The following is a 22577-nucleotide window of genomic DNA, read 5'->3' on the forward strand; positions in this document are numbered from 1 at the left end:
CCATTTTTACATTAGCGATTACCGGCTTATATGTAACTTTCACTTCTTCTGAAATATGAATAGTTTTAATAATTACGTTAACAAAATACATCAGACTTTAATTAAATCCAATTTTATGATTATGCTAAATTACGGATTTATGTTAATCACTGTTCTTTATTTATTGTTCTTGAATGAATATAGTGATTATAACACTTTTATGCCATCACCATAAGTCAATCTCAAAATCAGAATAAAAACTAGCGTTAGTCTATGGACCCGGTCGGAACGAAGTTACTTTCGATTTTTGGTAGGCGGTTGCTGTACAGTCATAATTTATATTGTAAAATATCAAGTTATCAGAGTTAAATAGAAAAATTTCGAATGAAATATATTTATTCCCATATAATAATCATAATTTAATGTAAAGAGTATGTGTAAAAAGCACAAAGCTGTACATGGCATAAATAAATAAATGAATAAATAAATAAAAAACAATAATAAATTAAACACTGAATGATGGACGATAATTAAGTTAATAACAAATAAAAATTTTGGAACTGTATTAATTTTATTTTATTAATTATAATTTTTTATAGAAATAAGCATTAATTATTATAAAAATAAGCAAAAGTTAAGATATATTTAATTTCATTTTAAAACATTGTTGTTTGTGGTAAGTAAAATATGACACATATTTGAGATCTAATTTTTTACCTTATCAAGGAGTGTCGAGAAAAAGTCTTGTTACGTTGTTTTCCGGCCTCGCACCCATTGAAGAGATGCAATCGGTCAAAAAAGCTTCATTTCTTGTTACTAATTCATTATTACCTTTACATATTTATTTAATTCAGTTCCGAAGGCTTTGTCCAGGAAGTAAAAGCATCTTTTTCTTAGTAAAATGAGTAATTTGTATCGTGTCTGACGGGCGGCGTGGGCGCGCGACCTCCGCGTTCGCGTGGGCTGCAGGTGCCAACGCACCTTTCCACCGCCACACATCGGCTCCGAATCACCGATAACGACTACTGGACTCGATTGTCTTGGGATCTATGACCTCCGCGGATTATGATTACACGGTTGTAATAGCAAATTGGCGAATTATATTTAAAACGAGTTCTACGGAAGACTTCGAACGGACATTAATAATATTATTGTTTTCAAATAGTTACAGGACTTTATTTTATGTTCTTGTGAAATAAAATGTTCTATGTAATAGTTTAACAAATTGTGTAACCTAATTTTAGACCAATTTTTGAGAAGGAAACCGAACAAAAGAAAGTAGAAATTTTGAAAGTTCCTTTTGAAGTCTATCATTATCGTGTCGATTTTAATACTAGTTCGAGTATGAATATTTCTTCAAGTAACATTTATCACATACTAGCTTTTACCCGCGGCTTCGCTCGCATTGAATTTTAATTTTTAAAAAAGTATCCTATGTTACTTCTAATACCTTCAAGAATGTGTACAAAGTTTCATGATAATCGGTTTAGTAGTTTTCGCCTGTAAGCGTAACAAATAAAACTTACATTCACATTTATAATATTAGAAGGGATTTTACGCTTATCGAATTTATAGAAAAGGATTCATTTATTATTATCAATTGATTTATTTATAGATTTTATTGTATAATTGCAGTTAGTAACGTGACAATTCCGTTTCTAATTCCTGCGTAAATATATTACCATTTTAAGATGGTAGGATGTAAAGTGTTCGTCATATATAGCTTAGGTCATTTAATACGGAATGCACTTTTCTTTATATGGCGAGGTTATTTGATATACCATCGCGAGTGGTTGCTTTTTCTTTGTTTACTGGCCACTGGACGTCTTTTGTTTTCGTTCAAAGACAATGGTATGTTTTCTAGCGGTTTTGACACAAACAATGTTTTCTTGCACGTAAATAGAATTTTAGTTTTAATAGTATTACAAAACGACAAGCTAGCGTAAAGCGAATTACTATAAAATTAAATGTGCAAACATTAAAAGTTTTGAAGATTATTGGAGCCTCAATTTATTAGTTTATTTTAAACAGTTTCCGTGTATTAAGGTTTTATGCTATTATTTTATTGTTTCTGAGTACTCCGCTCTTATCAGTTGCAATTGATCCTTTATAGCCTATAATCTTCGTTAATAAACAGATTTTTATCACCTAAACTGTTTATGTATTCAGTTTTATTATACATATGTAGATTAAAATTAGCTTAGCGTATAATGCAAAAACAGAGAGAATTAATGTTGTATATGTAATGTTTGTGCAGATCTATTGTAATTTAATTTATTGTAAGCCGATAAAGCGACTGGTTTTATACTAGGTTTGAATATTTAAACAAGTTAAACAAATTCGAATTATTTTATTCAAGTAAGCATATACGGGAAATCTTGTCAAAGTACAAGAAATTTATAGAAATAAATATTTTGTTTAGATTTTTAATTATACTAATACTGAACTGAACAAACTAGAGAACTGTAATTCCCCTAATTATATGATATTATAAATATATCATAAATATATATATTATATAACAATATAATAAATGAAAAATAAAAAGTTTATATTATTCTCGTATTCGTGTAGTTGACAAGTAAATACAAGCTTGCATTTCTTAAAGATTACAGTTATAGAAACATAACTTTTTAATAAAAAACAATACATACCATTTGCGATTAATTTTCAATAGGACAATTCTATACATATTGTTAAGAGAGAGTGAAATTCGAATGTCGGTTCATTCCGCTAATTATCAAGTAATTAACTAGTACGAATTCGGTGTAGAGAGGGGCCTAACCGCTCTACTTCTTATATGTTATAATTCACTGGTTGAAAGAAAGCAAGATTCGTTTCTTTGAAGCCATATCCAATTTAATTTACATGATCATGAAAATTTTAACACCGATGTCAATTTATCGTTTTGTAGCGTTTCGTGGTACGTGTATATATTTATTTTTTATGTGTTGCTCCGACCCTACTTCTAGAGAGAGGCTTATGACCAGCAATGGGATGTTATAAAACGATTCGATATTAGTTAGTGCAAATTATAATGTTATGCTATCGCTTAGGAATATTTAATTTTTTTTAAAGTTATACGTATTCATTTGTTTTTATAGCACTAAAGTTGAACATTAATTTTTTCCACTTTTGCATTGAAACAAAGTGAACTTGAAAATGTTATCAAATATAAAAATAATATAATAATATCGTTTAGTTAAATTATAAAAAAAAGAAAACGTAAAATAAAATAACAACATTAATATGATTTAAAGTTCTTTCTTTTTTAGTTTCTTAAAAGTTAAATGATTTAGGTATAGAGGTAGCTAGCCGACGTGGCGTACCTACTTCGTTCCGCCAAATTTTTTTTTCTCGAATAAAATAATTATATATATCGAAATAAAATATAACCTTCCAAGGTGGATCAAATTGCTGCACACGGCGTGCAAATTTGATTAAAATCGGTTAAGTTGTTTAGGAGTCCACCGCAGTCAAACAACGTGACGCGTAATTTAAATAATACAAGCTCTTGTAAGAAACGATGTTTGGCATATTTAGTTCATATTAGTGACAAATTTTAATGATAGTTAATTAGTATCGTATTTATTAGTAGTATTTTTTTTTACAGATATATTGAAACTAATTGACTGCTGTTTCTCACCGCGATATTCCGTACAACTTAAACTTAGAACTTGACGCGATGAATTAGCTTTCTCCGGGCGTGACAGTAATTTTAATATTTTTATCGATTAACTCCGAAATGAATAATCGCAATAGATTTCTCGGCCTCGATCTCCACCGCGCCACCGTTATTCGTTACTGAAAATAACCACAATTTATGTTCAAATGCAGTTTTAAGATTTTAAAATAGTTTGATCGATATGATACCTTCCGGCATATGATTTTATAGAGTAGTGTCAGTTGTTTATGATGTTCGCCTTTGATCGGGAACGTTCAAGTGGTTTCCTATTCGGGAGTGTCTCAATGAACTATTTTTATCTCGTGCATGCGACGGCACGCGTCCGACCTCACCGTTTTATGATTGGCGGCCGTTCATATTTTTATACTTGTACTAGCTGACTCGGCAAACGTTGTCTTGCCGCTAAACGCTATTTAAAAGAGGGGTTGGTGGTATAAGGATGAAAATTTAGAATTGTATGTAATTTATCTAAAAATTAAAAAAAAAAAAAAATTTGGGGTGGACTACCCTTAACATTTAGGGGGATGAAAAATAGATGTTGTTCAATTCTTAGACCTACCCAATATGCACACAAGATTTCATGAGAATCGGTCAAGCCGTTTCGGAGGAGTTAACTACAAACACCGCGACACGAGAATTTTATATATTAGATTGATGGCGCGAACTTGGGAAGGCCTATGTCCAGCAGTGGACTGCAATAGGCTGAACTGACTGACTTACTTGTAATAGTAGTAGATATACATTATTGTTTTTTTATTTTATTACACAACATCACATTTTTTGTTGTCAGAATTCAACAAATCATCATTAGTTATTTTTGGCTAATAGCTTAACAGTGTTGTGTGTGGATGGAAGAGTTGATTTATAGTATTAGTGGGAATATTTATCGATCGTCGATAAAACCATAATCGATAAATGTCGATGACTGCATCGTCGTTTTCGAATTAAAGTTATTTCTTGAAGTTTGAATCAAATAATACGTAGATTTATTTATCGGAATAGGAAAGTCTAAGAAATAATATAAATAATTTGGATGGTTTATTTTATTTTCAATGTGGTCTACAAAAAACTGTAAAAAAAAACTGTTGTATTTAAAATTATTTTATTTAATATTATATTAAACATAATAATTGAATAATATATTATCCTTTTGACACAGTTTTACTACTTTGGTGCTATATATATTTAAATTACAGCAATGGATAAAAATGGGGATTTTACATGGAATGGGGATATTACATGTAAAATGTTTATTTCATAATGATGTTTTATAAACTAATTTAAAATTGGCTAAGTGCGTATCAAATTCTGAAAAGTTTTGTACTTACTCATATTATCTACATGGTTTTGAACATGGATCTAAAAACGAAGCGTAACATGTTTATACACGGGTTAACCTTTAACTTAACCTTTTTCTTTAAACGTTTCGTTATTTACATTATTTTACATTGTAACGGCTGTTTTCGTTATGTGTTTTTTTACAACTAGGTCGGCAAACACGAAACGTGTTAAATAAAAATAAAGCTCTTAATAAAAGTAAGTAATTTTGTAATGAGTTGCCTTTCATTTCATTCTTACAACCCTACATCCAATGCCCCAGGACAGCTCTGGGCACCTTACTCATCACAGGAACACAACACTGCTTTAAAGCGATATTATTTAGTTGTGATCATCCTTTTGTTAACCTCGACCTTACAGGTACTTTCCTAGTCGGACTGATCTAGATTTTGAGCAGGACATGACCTGCTATGCCATACCTCAGTAAAAATGTAATATAACAATGTAATTTACTTCATTCAAAAAGATCAGACAGTGTTAAGATAGATCGTCACCAAGGAATACTACGCTATCTTAGTTTATCGAATCTTCTAAAGAAAAATAAAAAACAAAAAAATACAGCCTTCACTATAAATCTACAGCACATAGTAGTAATAATTTAATATTAAAACATTAAGGCTAGTTTTCCTTTAAAAACTGATAATATCTAAAATTCAGTTCGCGTAGTGTTCCTTTGGATCCGAATCACGGATTATCTACGGAATCTTTAAAGTTTGATATTAATTTTAACATGTTTACGTGCATATAATCACATCATTAAATACCTTTGATAGAATGATAATAAATGAATCAGAACATAGAAATTTATTATTAAGATTATTTGTCAACTACCGTTACTGATATGATAATGAATGAATGCAAATAAAAGCTAATATTAATAGTAGTTACATAAAAATATTAGTAGGTACTTAAATTGTAATTCATTGATATCTATGTAAATAAGTATCACATAAAATATATTTAGAACTAGCTGTGCCCTGCGGTTTTATATACGACACATAGGTATATGTACAAAACGACTACGTAACAAATATATATATATATATATATATATATATATATATATATATATATATATATATATATCTCAACATGAATTCTAGACCGCTTATCAATAGTTAATCTACATCAATTTTAAGTTAGATATGTAGATATGTAAATCGTGTTTTTTATAATACGTAATTCATTTTTACGATGAAATTGATGATGCACGAACAAACATATAGAAACACACAGGCAAACAAAAGTTAAATTTTTTTTGGCTTCTGTCGATCGCTTAAATTGATTTTTCCTAAACATATGTGATATAAATGTATAAGTAATAAATAAATTGTTAATTGTGATAATGACATTATTAAAAGTAGACTTGTAGGTGTGAACGTAAAATCACAACCATTAATGTATAATTATTAATTAATAAAACTTAATTAAAATAAATATTAGTTCTGTGTCTAATGCGATCTCTTTGTAAGCGGGCCATGTTATGACAATAGGGATTCATGTTTTGTCTACGTGCCTCCGGTTGTTGCGCCCTATTTGGTCTTCACACACTGCCTACGTACGATCATACTAAAAATTATGCAACCGAAGTTCAACATCGTGACATTTCACGTCTTTCGCTTTTGAATATCATCATAAGATCAGGAAAGTGTTAGTTCTCTATTTCACTAAAACAGGGTTACTTTTAGGGTTATTTTGATTCCAGACTTATAATAATCGATGGATTCTTAAGTTATCAAAATTGTGAGATTGTAACCTTTATGTACCGATCTCTTCGTGTGTATTCTCTAGACGATTTCTTCTTGATTCTTAAATGAAGCGTTGGCGCAGCGGTCACAGCGGGCGCAGCTGGTTGTAGCGCTGGCCGTTGCGGTTTCGATCCCCGCTCACGACAGACCTTTGTATTGGCCATGTAGGTGTATGTCATGGTCTGAGCGTTTGTGTTTGTGTATTGTCTGTGTTTCTAGACACAGGAGAAAATCCTACTGGGGGCCTTTGAGTATTGAAGCGTTTATTTATGTTTATTTAATATTCTGTATTCTGCTCGATGTTATCAAAACCATAATATGTGCACTAGCTTTAGTGAAACTATTCATTCTAATTTATACATCTATACAAATAAATAAAATTGGAGTGTCTGTTTGTAATTTTATTGTATGAATATGGATTAAAAACATAATAACAAGGTAACATTTTTTACAATGTTTGTCTGTCTGTTTGTTCCGGCTAATCTCTGAAACGGCTGGACCGATTTTGAAGGGATTCACTGGCAGATAGCTGATGTAATAAGGAGTAACTTAAGCTACTTTTGTTTTAAAAAATTATTTATCTTATAACTCTGCAAACTGAACAATAAGTTTTTTTGTTAAATTCAACGCGGACGAAGTCGCGGGCACAGCTAGTTATATATTAGTAATACATTGACGAGTTCAATATATCAGTGTTAGTAACAGTTTGTACCTATATTGTAGATATTTATATATATTATCCAGTTCGTGTAAATTAGTTTACTAATTCTAACTTCGTATATTAAAAATTACTAAAATTGCCAAGCGAGTAAATTGCACGGATTTAAAAGATCATGCAGTATGCTAAATCCGTTAAAAGTTCATCTATAGCTCAATTGCTCTGTAGGAAAACTTAAAAAAAAAAACTTTATCGTAAAGAAATTCTAGAACTTTTTTGTATGAGTGAGTATATACAATATAATATGAGGTTAATCATCTTAATAATAAAAGGAAAAAGCATTGTAATTATATTTAAGATTGCATGCTATGAACTCTTGCCAAGCAGTTCGACATTGACATATTGTTTCGGAACCTATAAACAACGTTAAAGTATTATCACTTATTTGTTTAAGGAAACAATTAAACTCTTTTTTATAATTATTTTCAATATTTATGATGGCAATTAATTATCGATAGTGCCATAAGTAGGTCATTAAGTCAAATATTGAAGACCGCTCGAGCATATAAAGAAAATTATTAAAGCGATTGCAAAATTAACGTCGCATTGTCTACAGCTGAAACCGGGTATTGAATACAAGTCCATTGTGCCATGTTAACTAACCTCTGCGCTGTTCTGCTTCACTTGACGTTAACATAAATATTGCGTTTTTATGTAATGATAATAAAGACAATATAACGAAAAAATAACGTCTCCTGTCATATTTATTCATGTACTAACTATAGGTACACATTTTTGTAAAATTTAATAGTGTTTGTTATTCGGGTTCGCGTGCGGTTTTGACGATGTATACATCGAAGCAGGTACATACACGAATGATAAACTAATAAGGTATCACGGTCTAGTTTTTAACCGACTTCCAAAAAAGGAGGAGGTTCTCAATTCGACTGTATTTTATTTTTATTTTTTTTATGTATGTTACATCAGAACTTTTGACCGGGTAGACCGATTTCGACAAATTTTGTTTTAATCGATAGGTGGTGTGTGCCAATTGGTCCCATTTAAATTTATTTGAGATCTAACAACTACTTTTCGAGTTATATCTAATAATGCGTTTTTACTTGACGCTTTTTTCGTCGACCTACGTTGTATTATACCGCATAACTTTCTACTGGATGTACCGATTTTGATAATTCTTTTTTTGTTGGAAAGGGGATATCCCTAGTTTGGTACCATGATAAGGAAACCAGGATCTGATGAAGAGATCCCAGAGAAATCGAGGGAAACTCTCGAAAATCCGCAATAACTTTTTACTGGGTGTACCGATTTTGATAATTTTTAATTTAATCGAAAGCTGATGCTTATCATGTGGTCACATATAAATCTTATTGAGATCTGATAACTACTTTTTGAGTAATCTTTGATAACGCGTATTTGCTTGACTATGTTTTCGTCGATCTACGTTGTATTACTTGTCGATGTAATTGAAGTCGGTTTTTTTTTCGTTTGCGAGCAAACACAATTATCATTAATGTGGACAAACAAGCAGATTTTACTGTGTTTGTCTTGTGTAAATGTTACACAAGTTATTCATAATTAATATCATTTTTGTCATAATGATATTAAGAAATAATTTTTAAAAGAGAGAAATATGTACGGAAAGTCAGAAACGCAATTTATTTCTTACACTTACATATAAATTAAAACAAAATTGACAGGTTTATTTGACTGATTATTTTAGATTTAGAGTGCAACGGTTTGTTATTAAGTATATTTTAATACAAGTCTCGATGATGTCTGCGAAATGTGAGTGGCATATTATGTGATGTTCAACTGACACATGTATTCAATTAAGGTCCATTAGCTGATCAATTCGTGCACAATAAGCGGACGTTGCCATACGACTGCCAATAATAATTGTCAACGATAGCCTTTTCAATAACCATTCAAGTTGGTACTTGAATAGGAACCCTATGCCTACGTCAAATGTTTGGAAAGTTTAAGGTTAAGACAAATGATGTAATTGAAGAATGCTACGTTATGTAAGCTATATAAACGTTGTATGATATGTACCATTTTATTTTTGTGTTACCCACACATTAGGAATTCTAAACATTTTGATATGATATTCCATTTAGCCACCCCCTCTCTTCCTGTGGGTGTCGTAAGAGGCGACTAAGGGATAACAAGGTTCCACAACCATCTTGGAACTTAAGAAGCCGACCGATGGCGGGATAACCATCCAACTGCTGGCTTTGAAATACACAGGCCGAAGACGGGCAGCAGCGTCTTTGGTGCGACAAAGCCAGTACTGCGGTCACCAACCCGCCTGCCCAGCGTGGTGACTATGGGCAAAACACATGAGTTCACGTTATTTTTGACGTAAACTTGTGGAGGCCTATGTCCAGCAGTGGACTGTATAGGCTGTAATGATGATGATGATGATGATATGATATTCAAAAATGTTTAGAATTCCTAATGTGTGGGTAACACAAAAATAAAATCGTACATATTAAAAATAGCATGGTGTCGTCTCCTGTCAAAGATTTTCATTGTAATATGAAACTTTGAATAGTTACGGGTCTCTGTAAAGAATATCTATAGACGGCACTACGGTTCGCTTAAACCGAATATAAAAATCATCATATCAAAAATTCCATAGCTTAATTGCCTAGAGCGCCGACACGGTCAGTCGGAGACGCGGGTTCGATCCCCGCTGGAGCGGTCAATTTTTGATATGATATTCAAAAATGTTTAACATTGTATGATGTTTGGTTTATAGCGAGTAATCTTAAGGATATATTGGCGCACTGTTGCAACTGTTAAAGCACTGGATGTTGCACGGGGCGTCGCGGGTTTGATCTTTGCGGGGCTCACGATGAACATTTATTTACGCAATACAAGTGTTTGTCTTGGTGTGGACGTTCGTTTTTATGTATTTCCGATCTCCCGAAACAGGAGCTTATTCCTAGTAGGGGATGGTGTGTATTAGGTGTTTATTATGATTTATTTTTGAGAATCAAACCCAATACATTACAAGCATATCAAATAGAATGGATACCAGACTCGACCTGGATAACCAGTTTGAGGACACCAAAACAAAAGAATTTTTGACATCGTCTCGAATTTGTGATAAAATAAACAATAGGAAATCAAACAATGAAAAAACTCGCACCGACCGCGTTTTTGTATTTTTTCATTCAAAAGACTATTATGAATATTATAAATTCTGTTTTTAAACATACTACTTATATTTACTTCAATTCTTTAGAAAGAACTTATGGTTGACTGGGTCATGATCGAATGTGTAAAATTATTATTATGTATGGAAATATTGTAAAACATCGGAATTATTCAATCATATCTGCTAGTTTTACTTGAAAATAATACTAATACAATGGCGTTGTTTATGCATTTAAAACAATAGTCCTTACCTTTTTTAATTAAGCTTCGTGTTTGTCGTATTGTTGTAACATGTCAGGGTTTCATAATATAGTTGAATTTTTCTATTTTGGTACATATATTTTTTCATAATAAAAAAAGGTATGATTCATGTTTCAAATAAACATAATTATAATAGATTTTAATTACTTGAAATTATAAGTATCGTTATATATCACGGTCGTTAAGAAGGCCTTTACATGAACTTCTTACAGTTACATAAAGTTATAGTATTGACATCAAAAATGAAGAACTGATGTTGTTATGTCACTCTCAAGTTATTCCAATTTCATATATGTTCGATAAATGAGAATCCTTTAAATATATCCCATAGAATATACCTATTCACTTCAGCCTATCGCAGTCCACTGCTGGACATAGGCCTCCCCAAGTTCGCGCCACATATCCCGGTCTTCCGCAATCCTCATCCAGCCTACACCGGCAATCTTACGTAGATCGTCGGTCCAACGGGCCGGAGGACGTCCCACACTGCGTTTGCCAAGACGCGGTCTCCACTCTAGGACCCGTCTACTCCAACGGCCATCGGTCCTGCGACACAGATGACCAGCCCACTGCCACTTCAACTTGCTAATTCTGTGGGCTATGTCGGTTACTTTCGTTCTCTCGCGGATAGTCTCATTTCTAATCCTGTCTTTGAGAGAGACCCCAAGCATAGCCCGTTCCATTGCACGTTGAGCGACTTTAAACTTGTGGACCAGTCCCTTGATCAGTTTCCACGTCTCGGCTCCGTATGTTAACACAGGCAGGACGCATTGCTCGAAAACTTTTGTCTTCAAGCATTGTGGAATCTTCGAAGTGAAGACTCGACGGAGTCTGCCAAACGCCGCCCAGCCCAACCGAATCCTCCTATCGGCCTCCTTCTCGAAGTTGTTGCGGCCTAGTTGGATAGTATGGCCTAGGTAAATATAATCCTGAACAACCTCGAGAAGGGTACCATCGACCGATACCGGTATCGGTATGACTTGGTTGTTAAACATAACTTTCGTCTTATCCAAGTTCATAGATTATACCTATGTTCTTAGCTAATATCCGATGATTCTTTCGTTCTCGCCGTACAATACTTTAGCTTTGTTACGGTTGTCCTTATAGAAAAAAATAAGTGTATAAGGAGTAGGTGATTCATAGAATACATCTACTAACCGTAGATTTATTCATTCCAACGCACGTGTATCGCGAAATTTCGGAGGGCCAAATTATTCCTAATATTTCAAAAGGCACATATCTCGAGTGCCTATTTATTATACTTGAAAGTAGTACCCATTTGTCTACCAACTTCAAAATTTATCTTCAATATCTGGGGACAAATCTATTGAAATTCTTCCCATCTCTAAGAAGACTACGCCCATGAATATTGAATAAGTTAGTTGTTACTAAACAAAGCTTAGTAACTAACAATATGTATACGTTATATCTACCGCATTTAAGTTATTCAAATTTGAATACCAGTAATAATTATAAAATAACAATTTGCAATCCATGTCACCATAATACCAAGTTTTACATAAACAGCTTAGTCACTCACAAATGCCATTATAATTATTAAAGTATGCCGTTTTAGTAATTATATAATTTTTTGTAACATAATTACGTACCAGAGTATTTTATAATATTTAAAATTGCATATGAATTCCACTTTTTTTACAAACAATTCACTTGTTGTTTATTATAAAATAGATAAAAAAAAAGAATTTATAATAATAGATAAAAATAAATGTATTGATAAACAGTTATCGATAGATAGCAGGAAAATAATTAAACATCTCGTTCTCTGTTACAATTCTTACCTTTCACATTTTTTGAAAATTGTTTCTGGAATTTTACCGCGGCGGATAAGCACTTCACTTCCGATATTGCATGTAGCAAAAAATAATTATCTTAATAATTTATCAAATAAAATGTTTTTCTTGTTTCAGTCAAAGCAGCGAGCGTCGATTAAATGGCTGTTGTCGAAGGCATTCAATAACCGGGTACCGGATAATCTTCAAGAACCGTTCTACAGGGATCACGAGGTGGGTATCATTAAACGTAATGTAGGAAGAGACTCTTCAATCGCTGTCTGCAACGGTTTAACGAAGTTTAAAGTTGCTTATTAAATAAGTTCTAAAATTCATTAATAATGTTAGAACTATTTACTTAATTATTATTAAGTTTAAGTCACACTTAGTTGTTGATTATTTTAATAACATCTTATTTCGATGAGCCTATGTTACGAGTAATGACCAAGAAATCTAGTATTAAGTTCAATGCCCCAGGACTAAATATTCTCACGCGTAACCTTTCCATTGTATTTACAATTACTTGTATGGAAGTTGTATAGACGTCTTTATGATCTTTGAACGATAGCTTAAAGCTAAACAACTTGATGCATCATCTATGCTCTGCATTGATATTATAGCATTTCAAATACTGCACAGCAAGAATATTAAATTATGTCATGTGCCATTAATTTGACTCTTATTATGAAAAGTTAAATTTATACGGTATCATACTTGATGGCACTCGTTTAATCCGATTTATTAAAAAAAAAAAAAAAAAAAAAAAAAAAAATCAAATATAAAAATAAAAAAAAACTTGTGCAGAAAATTTTAATTCCTTTTGACTTTCTTGTCAGGTACAAATTATGTATTAGATATTATGTAAACACTAGCAATATCGTTTCATATTTTATTTATAGACACACTATCACATCCGATTTTAGATACGTTCGTATCATTCATTTGTTTTCACTGGTAAAAGCTATCACAAAATATTGCCTCATCCTATACGGGTGCCTCTTATTGATGGATTATAGTGTTTTATAAATGATTGTGGTCACTCCGCGATGAGAAACAGTAACCATATTTATATTTCACTTTATCGTTGGCGCAGTTGGCAGTGACCGTTTCGAGTATGAGTGTACGTTATTATGTATGTATGTACACACATTCATTAAAAAATAGAATGATGTATATGATTCAGCTGTTGTCAAAAACAGACATTAAGTTAGGTTGAAACAAGGTAGACTTAGAAAGAAGGTAGGCACCTTAGGAATAGACGACAATGTATTTTAAACGTATTGATTTGTATATTGATAAATATATATCGTATTGGTTTAACCAAACAAGAGTTAAATAAAAAAAAAAAAAAAAACGAACAAAAATAATAACTGACCTCATTTGTTGAAATAAAGAATGGTATTAACATGTCTTTGTATTGCTGATTGCCTACCTTAATGAAAATGTAAGGGACTTTATTAAAGGTTACCTGACCACACACTGTACTAAGGTCTGAGGAATTCTTGGTTAGGTCTTTAGGTTCAGTCATCCAATGGACAAGTCAAGAAAAAACGAAGATTTACGACGTCTCGTATATAGAAGCCCAAGCTTTTATATACTTACTTAGGACAAGTGAGTTGGGGTTTTCAAAGCTTATGAAGTTTTTTTTTGGTTTGAATTAGCTGTCAAATAATTGTGTTTGCTCACAAACGAAAAAAAACCGACTTCAATTACATCGACAAGTAATACAACATAGATCGACGAAAAAATAGTCAAGCAACTACGCGTTATCAAAGATTACTCAAAAAGTAGTTATCAGATCTCGATAAAATTTATATGTGACCACATGATAAATATCAGCTTTCGATTAAATTAAAAATTATCAAAATCGGTACACCCAGTAAAAAGTTATTGCGGATTTTCGAGATTTTCCCTCGATTTATCTGGGATCCCATCATCAGATCCTGGTTTCCTTATCATGGTACCAAACCTGGGATATCCCCTTTCCAACAAAAAAAGAATTATCAAAATCGGTACATCCAGTAGAAAGTTATGCGGTATAATACAACGTAGGTCGACGAAAAAAGCGTCAAGTAAAAACGCATTATTATATATAACTCGAAAAGTAGTTGTTAGATCTCAAATAAATTTAAATGGGACCAATTGGCACACACCACCTTTCGATTAAAACAAAATTTGTCGAAATCGGTCTACCCGGTCAAAAGTTCTGAGGTAACATACATAAAAAAAAAAAAAAAAAAAAAAAAAAAAAAAAATACAGTCGAATTGAGAACCTCCTCCTTTTTTGGAAGTCGGTTAATTATTAAAAAATATAATTTCATAGTTTACCAGAGAAATAAAAACGACCATTCTTTCGATCATTTTAAACTCTTAATTACTGATATTAGATTACTACTTTTAAGGATTATTAAAACTTTTTGCTAAGGAGTTGCATCAAATACTATACCTTGATCACGTTTCATGAGATATAGAGCGCCTAGTAACAATATTCTTGGTACCAGAACGACATACATTTTTGTATCGATTCTTGGAACCAACGTTGGGGCAATGGATAGTATTGTGTTCCCTTTTCGTTATTTTTAAAGGACTGGGACTTTATTTGCTATAAAAAAAACAATTTGATAGTTAACCACAGTCTGTAAACAATGTTTCTGTGAACAAATGTTTTTAATTACCTGTGAATATTTTTTAAGTATGTGAGGAGAAACTGAAATCGCTACAGTTTACTGTAGGTTCTTCTCTTACTACTAGAATTACAACTTGATGTTTAAAAGTCTACTAGACAAAACACTAACATTTTATTACTCTTCGTTTTCTTCGTCTGTCGTTTTCTTTATAGTCTTCTCGAAGAAATATATCTAACTCAAAGGAGCTTTGCGCGCAAGGGTTATTTCCGAATGAGTTGGTAGGTTACATTATTCAATTATTCCGTATTGGTAAATCCTAAGATTAGTGGGTTCAAAAATCTCAAGATATTAATTACACTGGGTTACACGCTTTTGGTTCTCCATGGTTTCACTCAAAGATAGGATTAGAAATGAGACTATCCGCGTGAGAACGAAAGTAACCGACATAGCCCACAGAATTAGCAAGTTGAAGTGGCAGTGGGCTGGTCATCTGTGTCGCAGGACCGATGGCCGTTGGAGCAGACGGGTCCTGGAATGGAGACTGCGTCTTGGCAAACGTCCTCCGGCCCGTTGGACCGACGATCTATGGAAGATTGCCGATGTGAGTTGGATAAGGATTGCGGAAAACCGGGATGTCTGGCGCGACCTTGGGGAGGCCTATGTCCAGCAGTGGACTTTAATAGGCTGAACTGACTGACTAACACGATTTTGGTACCCTCTTACCCGTTAGCTGGAATGAATAGGTAATGAGTATTCATAGTAGTCATTGATTAAAAGTTCCAAACATATCGAGGTATCCATCACGTCTAGTTTTCGTTTCACTTTAGGCGTCTAAGAAACAGCGTTTTCGATGCTTTATACATTATTATTATTATATATTTTCCTTACTAATCGTTTCAATTCGATAACTTTGACATGTTTGTACATATTTATATGAAACTCCAATGAATACTGGACCAAGTGATAGTCGCAACTGCTTAAATGCACAAAATATGTTTTATCACGTTTGCGGACAGTATATTGTGAAATCACAAACTAAAAAGGTTTCTGTAAAATTGATAAGTGCATATTTATTCTATTTTGGACGTGCTATAAATCAAGATAAACCATGGATACTAAAGTTTTTTTTGTGTTTCGTGCAATGCTGCTATCATATCTTGGTTTAATAGGAACAAGACGTCAATGCAATTTGTCACTCCACATAAAACTGGGTTTGATGATAATTTTTGTCAAGGCCATTAATAAATAGGTAGTTAGTTTTTTTTTTTAAATATTTAAATGCAGTATTTAAAAAGTTAAGTGACGCAAAACTCAAAAAAGGAATATTTGTGGCACTACAAATATGCATATGATGAAGGACCCAAATTTTGAAAAAGAAAAAGCTTATTAACAAGGATCTTGATACCCGGTTATCACTGAAAGCAGTGTTAAAAGAATTTTCAGGGAGCCACAGAGCCTCGTTAAAAACATTAAAGAACTTTTTTCGTTCTCAATTTCCTTACTTTCTATCTAATCTTTGTGCAGACAGTGATGAGCTGGATAAGAATTTCCACCATGATGTAAAGAAGTTCGTAGAACAAGTTTAAGACCGTTGGGATACAACCATGCTAAACGATGACTATTAGCGTTTAAAACGAGAAGATCATTCAAAGCACAAAAGAAAAAGGTCACATTTTTTACGATATCATTATAGGGTTTAAAAAAATTTCGATGTGTTTTTTTCTGTTGTTTTTACCGAAACGAAAATAAATAAATTTGATTAATGCTAAAAGTGCGTGGTGACTATGGGTAAAACACACGAGTTCACGCCATTTTTGGCGTGGATTTGTGGAGGCCTATGTCCAGCAGTGGACTGTGTTAGGCTGATGATGATGATGAATGCTAAAAGTTCTGGTTCATTTTATTAGATTTCATTAAAATATGTTTTAGCCTTTAAACTTTTAAAATGGCACATGCTTAGCGAAGTAAAATAAGACGTGATGAAAAGAAAATAGATACACATTATTTATAAACGATAGTAATACGAGTAAATAAGAAAACTTCCAAAAAAAGAGGAGGTTCTCAATATCGACTGTATTTTTTTTTTATGTATGTTACATCAGAACTTTTGACCGGGTGGACCGATTTCGACAAATTTTTTTCTAATCGAAAGATGGTGTGTGCCAATTGGTCCCATTTACATTTATTTGAGATCTAACAACTACTTTTCGAGTTATATCTAATAATGCGTTTTTACTTCACGCTTTTTCCGTCGACCTACGTTGTATTATACCGCATAACTTTCTACTGGATGTACCGATTTTGATAATTCTTTTTTTGTTGGAAAGGAGATATCCCTAGTTTGGTACCATGATAAGGAAACCAGGATCTGATGATGGGATCCCACAGAAATCGAGGGAAACTCTCGAAAATCCGCAATAACTTTTTACTGGCCGTACCGATTTTGATAATTTTTAATTTTATCGAAAGCGGATGTTTATCATGTGGTCACATTTAAATTTGATCGAGATCTGATAACTACTTTTTGAGTAATCTTTGATAACGCGTATTTACTTGACTATTTTTTCGTCGATCTACGTTGTATTACTCGTCGATGTAATTGAAGTCGGTTTTTTTTCGTTTGCAAGCAAACACAATTATTATTTTGCTTTTCAAGACTACTTTAGAATACCGGTTCCAACAAATATCTGTTATAATTTTTCATTAATTTTTTTGCCACATCACCAGATAGATTTATTCGACTATATCCTACAGTCACTACCTCATATCAGTTTCGTAATAGAAGTCCTTACATGCAAAAGTTTCAGCGTCCAACAGCAGTACCTAACTTTAGTTTAGTTCTCGAAGACATCTGCCGGTATCGTCCTTGAAACGTAACCGGTTATTCTCAAGGTTCATGCAATACTATAGCGGTATTGATCCACACAGCTATATGGGGTTAACGCTGCACGCGACTTCAGTCTCAGTGGCGTGCTTCTGGGAGTGGTGGTGGACGAACCCACCTAATTAGTGGTAGTTATTGATATAGACTGGGAGAATGACGTTAATCGTATATGAAATTTAAGGAATCTGTGAGTGGGTTATCTGTGATATCATTAAGTAAACATTCAATACCAATTATCGTTAAATTATGTTTTAATTGTGTTAACTGATCACCTATCATTTCTTAGTGTAGGCAAAAATAAACACATTATTTTATATTGGTGCGTAGAAACATTTGCGATTACAATTATGTCATATTTCTATTCTATTGTTCGTAATTATATGACGTCTATTAAATAGTATATTTATAAAAAGTTTTTATTTAAAAATAATATTAAAAGTCCATATGAAGCGAAGTTACCGTAACATCGATAAAAAAAACAGTTATTACATAATGCGAAACGGCTGTAAAAGAACATCGTAACTGTATGATTATGATCGAGTTTTAATAGGATTTGAAATGCTCGTAAAATACTATGAAATAATTGTCGGTAAAATTGAGGGACAGGTAACAACTTTATAACTATTGACTTTATTAACTTAGCTTGTTTTTTGTTGTGCTTACTATCGTTCTGGATACTATTTCTGTTGGAACTGCTATCCTATATATTATTTAAAAAAAAAACTTTATTTCCAGCCGATTATTACTAAAGCTAATGAACCGATTATAATAATGTTATCATCATTTGAAAGATAAACAATTCAAAAGTAAATTTGTCTACAGCACGCTATGAAAATATTATCAAAGCAGCAATATCATAATTGTCATATAATAGTTAGTATTATATTACATATTAAAATTTTAATGAAAACATTTATTCAGCCGATAAAACCACAATGTCTTAATTAAACAAGTGTAATGTAAATATTGTAGAGTACCGTAACGTAAGAGGTTAATTACCGCTCCGGACTTCATATTTAAAAGTATAAACGAAACTCCTTTGATAAAGCTATTATGGTTTAACTCGAGGTTCGTTCCGACATCGCCTCTCCGCTTTTGATGGAAATAGACACTAATGAACGTTTGGTTGGGATTCGTACACGGGACAGACGGAAAGACAGGACGTTGTTAAAATGTGAAACATTTTTGTCATTGCTACGTATCCTATGTATTGTACCTATTAAAAATACACACATACATACATATAGTATAACATTTACTATTTAATCTATTTTTCGTTCTAGAATAGTATAGTAAAAAAAAAACGAGCGTGCTTTAGACCACACAACGGTACTAAAGTAAAACTTTTTTAGCAATAGACCTGCACTGTCTTAGATATATGAAACGTAACTGACTATGAGAGAAAGAGAAAGAAAGCGGCTCTCTCTTGCTCCGTTCGCCTCGCCCGATCACACTTTTCGTAATGCTTTCGTCACGCATTTACCAGCTTACACCCCAAGTTAAGCGTGCGTAAAGAAGTTCTATCAATAAATCTAAATACAAAAATTTTGTACCCCTTTTTACGAAAATTATGCGGATGGAGGAGTATGAAATTTCGTAAACTTATAGTTTATATAGAAAAGGATTGCAGAATGCTAATATTTTTTGTAAAATAATCCATAAAAATATATTAAATCAATAAAAAAAAAACATTACACACACTACCATGTATTTGACACACACACGCATATTTTGTCGATTGTCAAAGTCTGTAGTCAAATTGAAATTTTTTTAAAAAAGTTCTTTAATTTAAATTTTTAATGATTGTCGAATTTCGACCCCTGGCCGACCGCTATATATTTAATTTAGTGTTCGTTATTGTCAACCAGATATGTATTTTCACGAAAATAAATCGTTACGAAAGTTTTCCGACTCAGCTTAGTAAATAATAATTAGAATCTGTATCTATTAAGGGTATAAAATAACTTTATACAAATGTTTTGTCCATAATTTTCCAAGAACCAACACCTCACCACATCGTCTTACAGTGTAAACAATATCAATTATAATGACCGACAAGGAAATCCACAATAAATTCGTTTTAGCTTTAAAATACTTCCATCTCTCCTTGTTTGGCGGTCGAGCTCATAAGGTCGAGAACGGTATGCAGGTAGTCCAACCGAACGAATATAGAACTGGCGTCTGTAAAAGTAGTCGGTGCCATTTCCGTCTTCGGGAAACGGCGATCTTTTGTTCTTTTCTATTTCGTCTCTAATGTATTATTTTTTTAGATAAATTTATTACTTTAAAAGTCTTTTAAATATTCTTCTGTCTTCTGTATCTAAAATCAATAAAAATCTAGTGTCATGATATTTGTGGTGGCTCTCTTCCGAAACGGGTCGACCCATATTTTTATGAGTTTTTGTATGTTATTCATAGGCTCATAGGTTGTAAAATATATTTTACACTAATATCTGCTCCGGGTGTCCATAATCAGATATTTTTCTCCTTAAACTTTACCCATCTGACAGTTCGTAATACGGGACAATATCTGTCGGTTCGGCTAATAAATTATAAATCAATGTTCATATCACGTTTTTTCTCCAGTTAGCTAAATATAGTTACGTATAACACTAGCTATGTTTGATGACTCTACTCATTTAGCGGTACTTTCCATATTGTTTGACGTTTACGATTACAGCTAATAAGTCGTAGCGTGTTGTTTTATCGATAGTAATAGCGTTGGTGACTTCTTGACTAGTTGCTTTTTTTAGTTTAGAATAGTAGTGTATTTTATTCGTTTATAACTTTTTGTAATGGGCACGATATGTGACGAAAGACACTAAAAAGGTTTTATCATATCACTCAGATGGAATGCAATTTTAAATATAATAATTTCGCTTTCATCCCATCTTTTTTTTCAAAAAGATTCTAATAAAAGCCTACTGCTAAGACTCAGCTGTCGCACTTACGGTGCTCATACTCGTATTTATCTTTAGAATCTTAAAAGAGAGTCAAAATATACTATAGAAGCAAAAATCTAAATTAAACTTTCGTAAGGAACCAGTTTGATTATGTACATAACAAGTTTTTTTTATATATACAACTAGGTCGGCAAACAAGCGCACGGTTCACATGATAGTAAGATATTACCGTAGCTTGTTAGACGCTTGCAACACCAGAAGAATCGCAAGTGTGATACAGACCCTACTCCCAATCTCCTCCAGATGCTCTGTTCACCTCACTCACTACAGAAACACAACACTGGTTAAAAGCAGTATTAGGTATTTCGCTGTGATCTTTTGTAAGTTCGAGGTACTTCCCCCGTCGGGCTGCTCCAGATTTTTAGCAGGATATTTCCTACTGTGCTCTACCATCAATCAATAACTAATCAACTGGAAAAAAACTTTTTAATCTTTTGCTGCTTTTTGTACTTATGGTATCAATTCGTTGTTAACTTTTAAGTACATTATTCGTACCTACCTATATATGTCTACTAGCAGCAAGTAAGCTCGCACTCTATTATATTATATCTCGATATTCAGGTTGTCGTAGTTATATGATTACTCGGAGAGCAAAGAATTATACACGATAAATCCGTTCATCTCAGTTATTCTCACGATCGACACAACAGTTACATTTTTTAAGCGAGTCAACTGTATCGTCTGTAATGCTGTGCGGATCGAGTCGACCGTATTCGCTAATTTTTTCGTTATATCGGTACATGTCTTACTGTGGCACATTTTATCGTTTATGGTATAATTGTTAAAAATGTTTTTCTTGGAAACTTTGATAATTAAATTTTAAGTAGTTATTCCAACTTTTTCGCTAATGCCAGTGATAGACATTACTGGCGTTAACTAGCCCGTTGGCGCAGTTTGTAGTGGCCAGGGCCACTTTTCTGCTCCGCGGATTGCGTTTTCGATTCGCGCCTGAATCTGGCTGTAATATTTGTATTTATATATGTATATATATGTATTCCGTCCATGTATATTTATAATTAAACATGCTATATCAGCCGGCTGTTACCTATAATGTACAAGCTTTAAGTTGCTTAGGTTAGGGACAGATGACCGTGTGTAAAAAAAGGACTAAAAAACTTGAAAAAATCTAAATATCGAAAAATACTGAAGTCTTCTACAAATTGCAAAAAAACATGTTGATAAATTGTGTTTATAAAAAAAGAGAAAGAATTGTATAAATAATTAATTAGTAATTATATTCCAATCAAATTTTACAATGTTACTGAAATTTAACTAGTCTAATACGGGTTAAAACATCAATATAAAGTGCAATATTAAAGTAATTATCGAGTTAGCACTACCGCGACTATTCATTAATCAAAAGAAACAAATTTATTAATTAAAAATGCACAGCTTAAATAGGTATATAAATTAATACTAACTATAAGTTTATATATTTATTGATTATAAATATAATAA

At 32.5% G+C, this 22577-nt stretch overlaps 1 protein-coding gene across 1 annotated transcript in view; it reads left to right on the plus strand.

The window, feature by feature from the left end:
• LOC123669640 (patronin) overlaps positions 1-22577 on the plus strand; it is a 73918-nt gene that overhangs the window by 12675 nt on the left and 38666 nt on the right. The window contains 1 exon segment of the mRNA XM_045603236.1: positions 12784-12879. Within this exon segment, the coding sequence (XP_045459192.1) occupies positions 12784-12879 (96 nt within the window).

Source organism: Melitaea cinxia, chromosome 3, assembly GCF_905220565.1.
Source record: "Melitaea cinxia chromosome 3, ilMelCinx1.1, whole genome shotgun sequence".
Taxonomy (NCBI): domain Eukaryota; kingdom Metazoa; phylum Arthropoda; class Insecta; order Lepidoptera; family Nymphalidae; genus Melitaea; species Melitaea cinxia.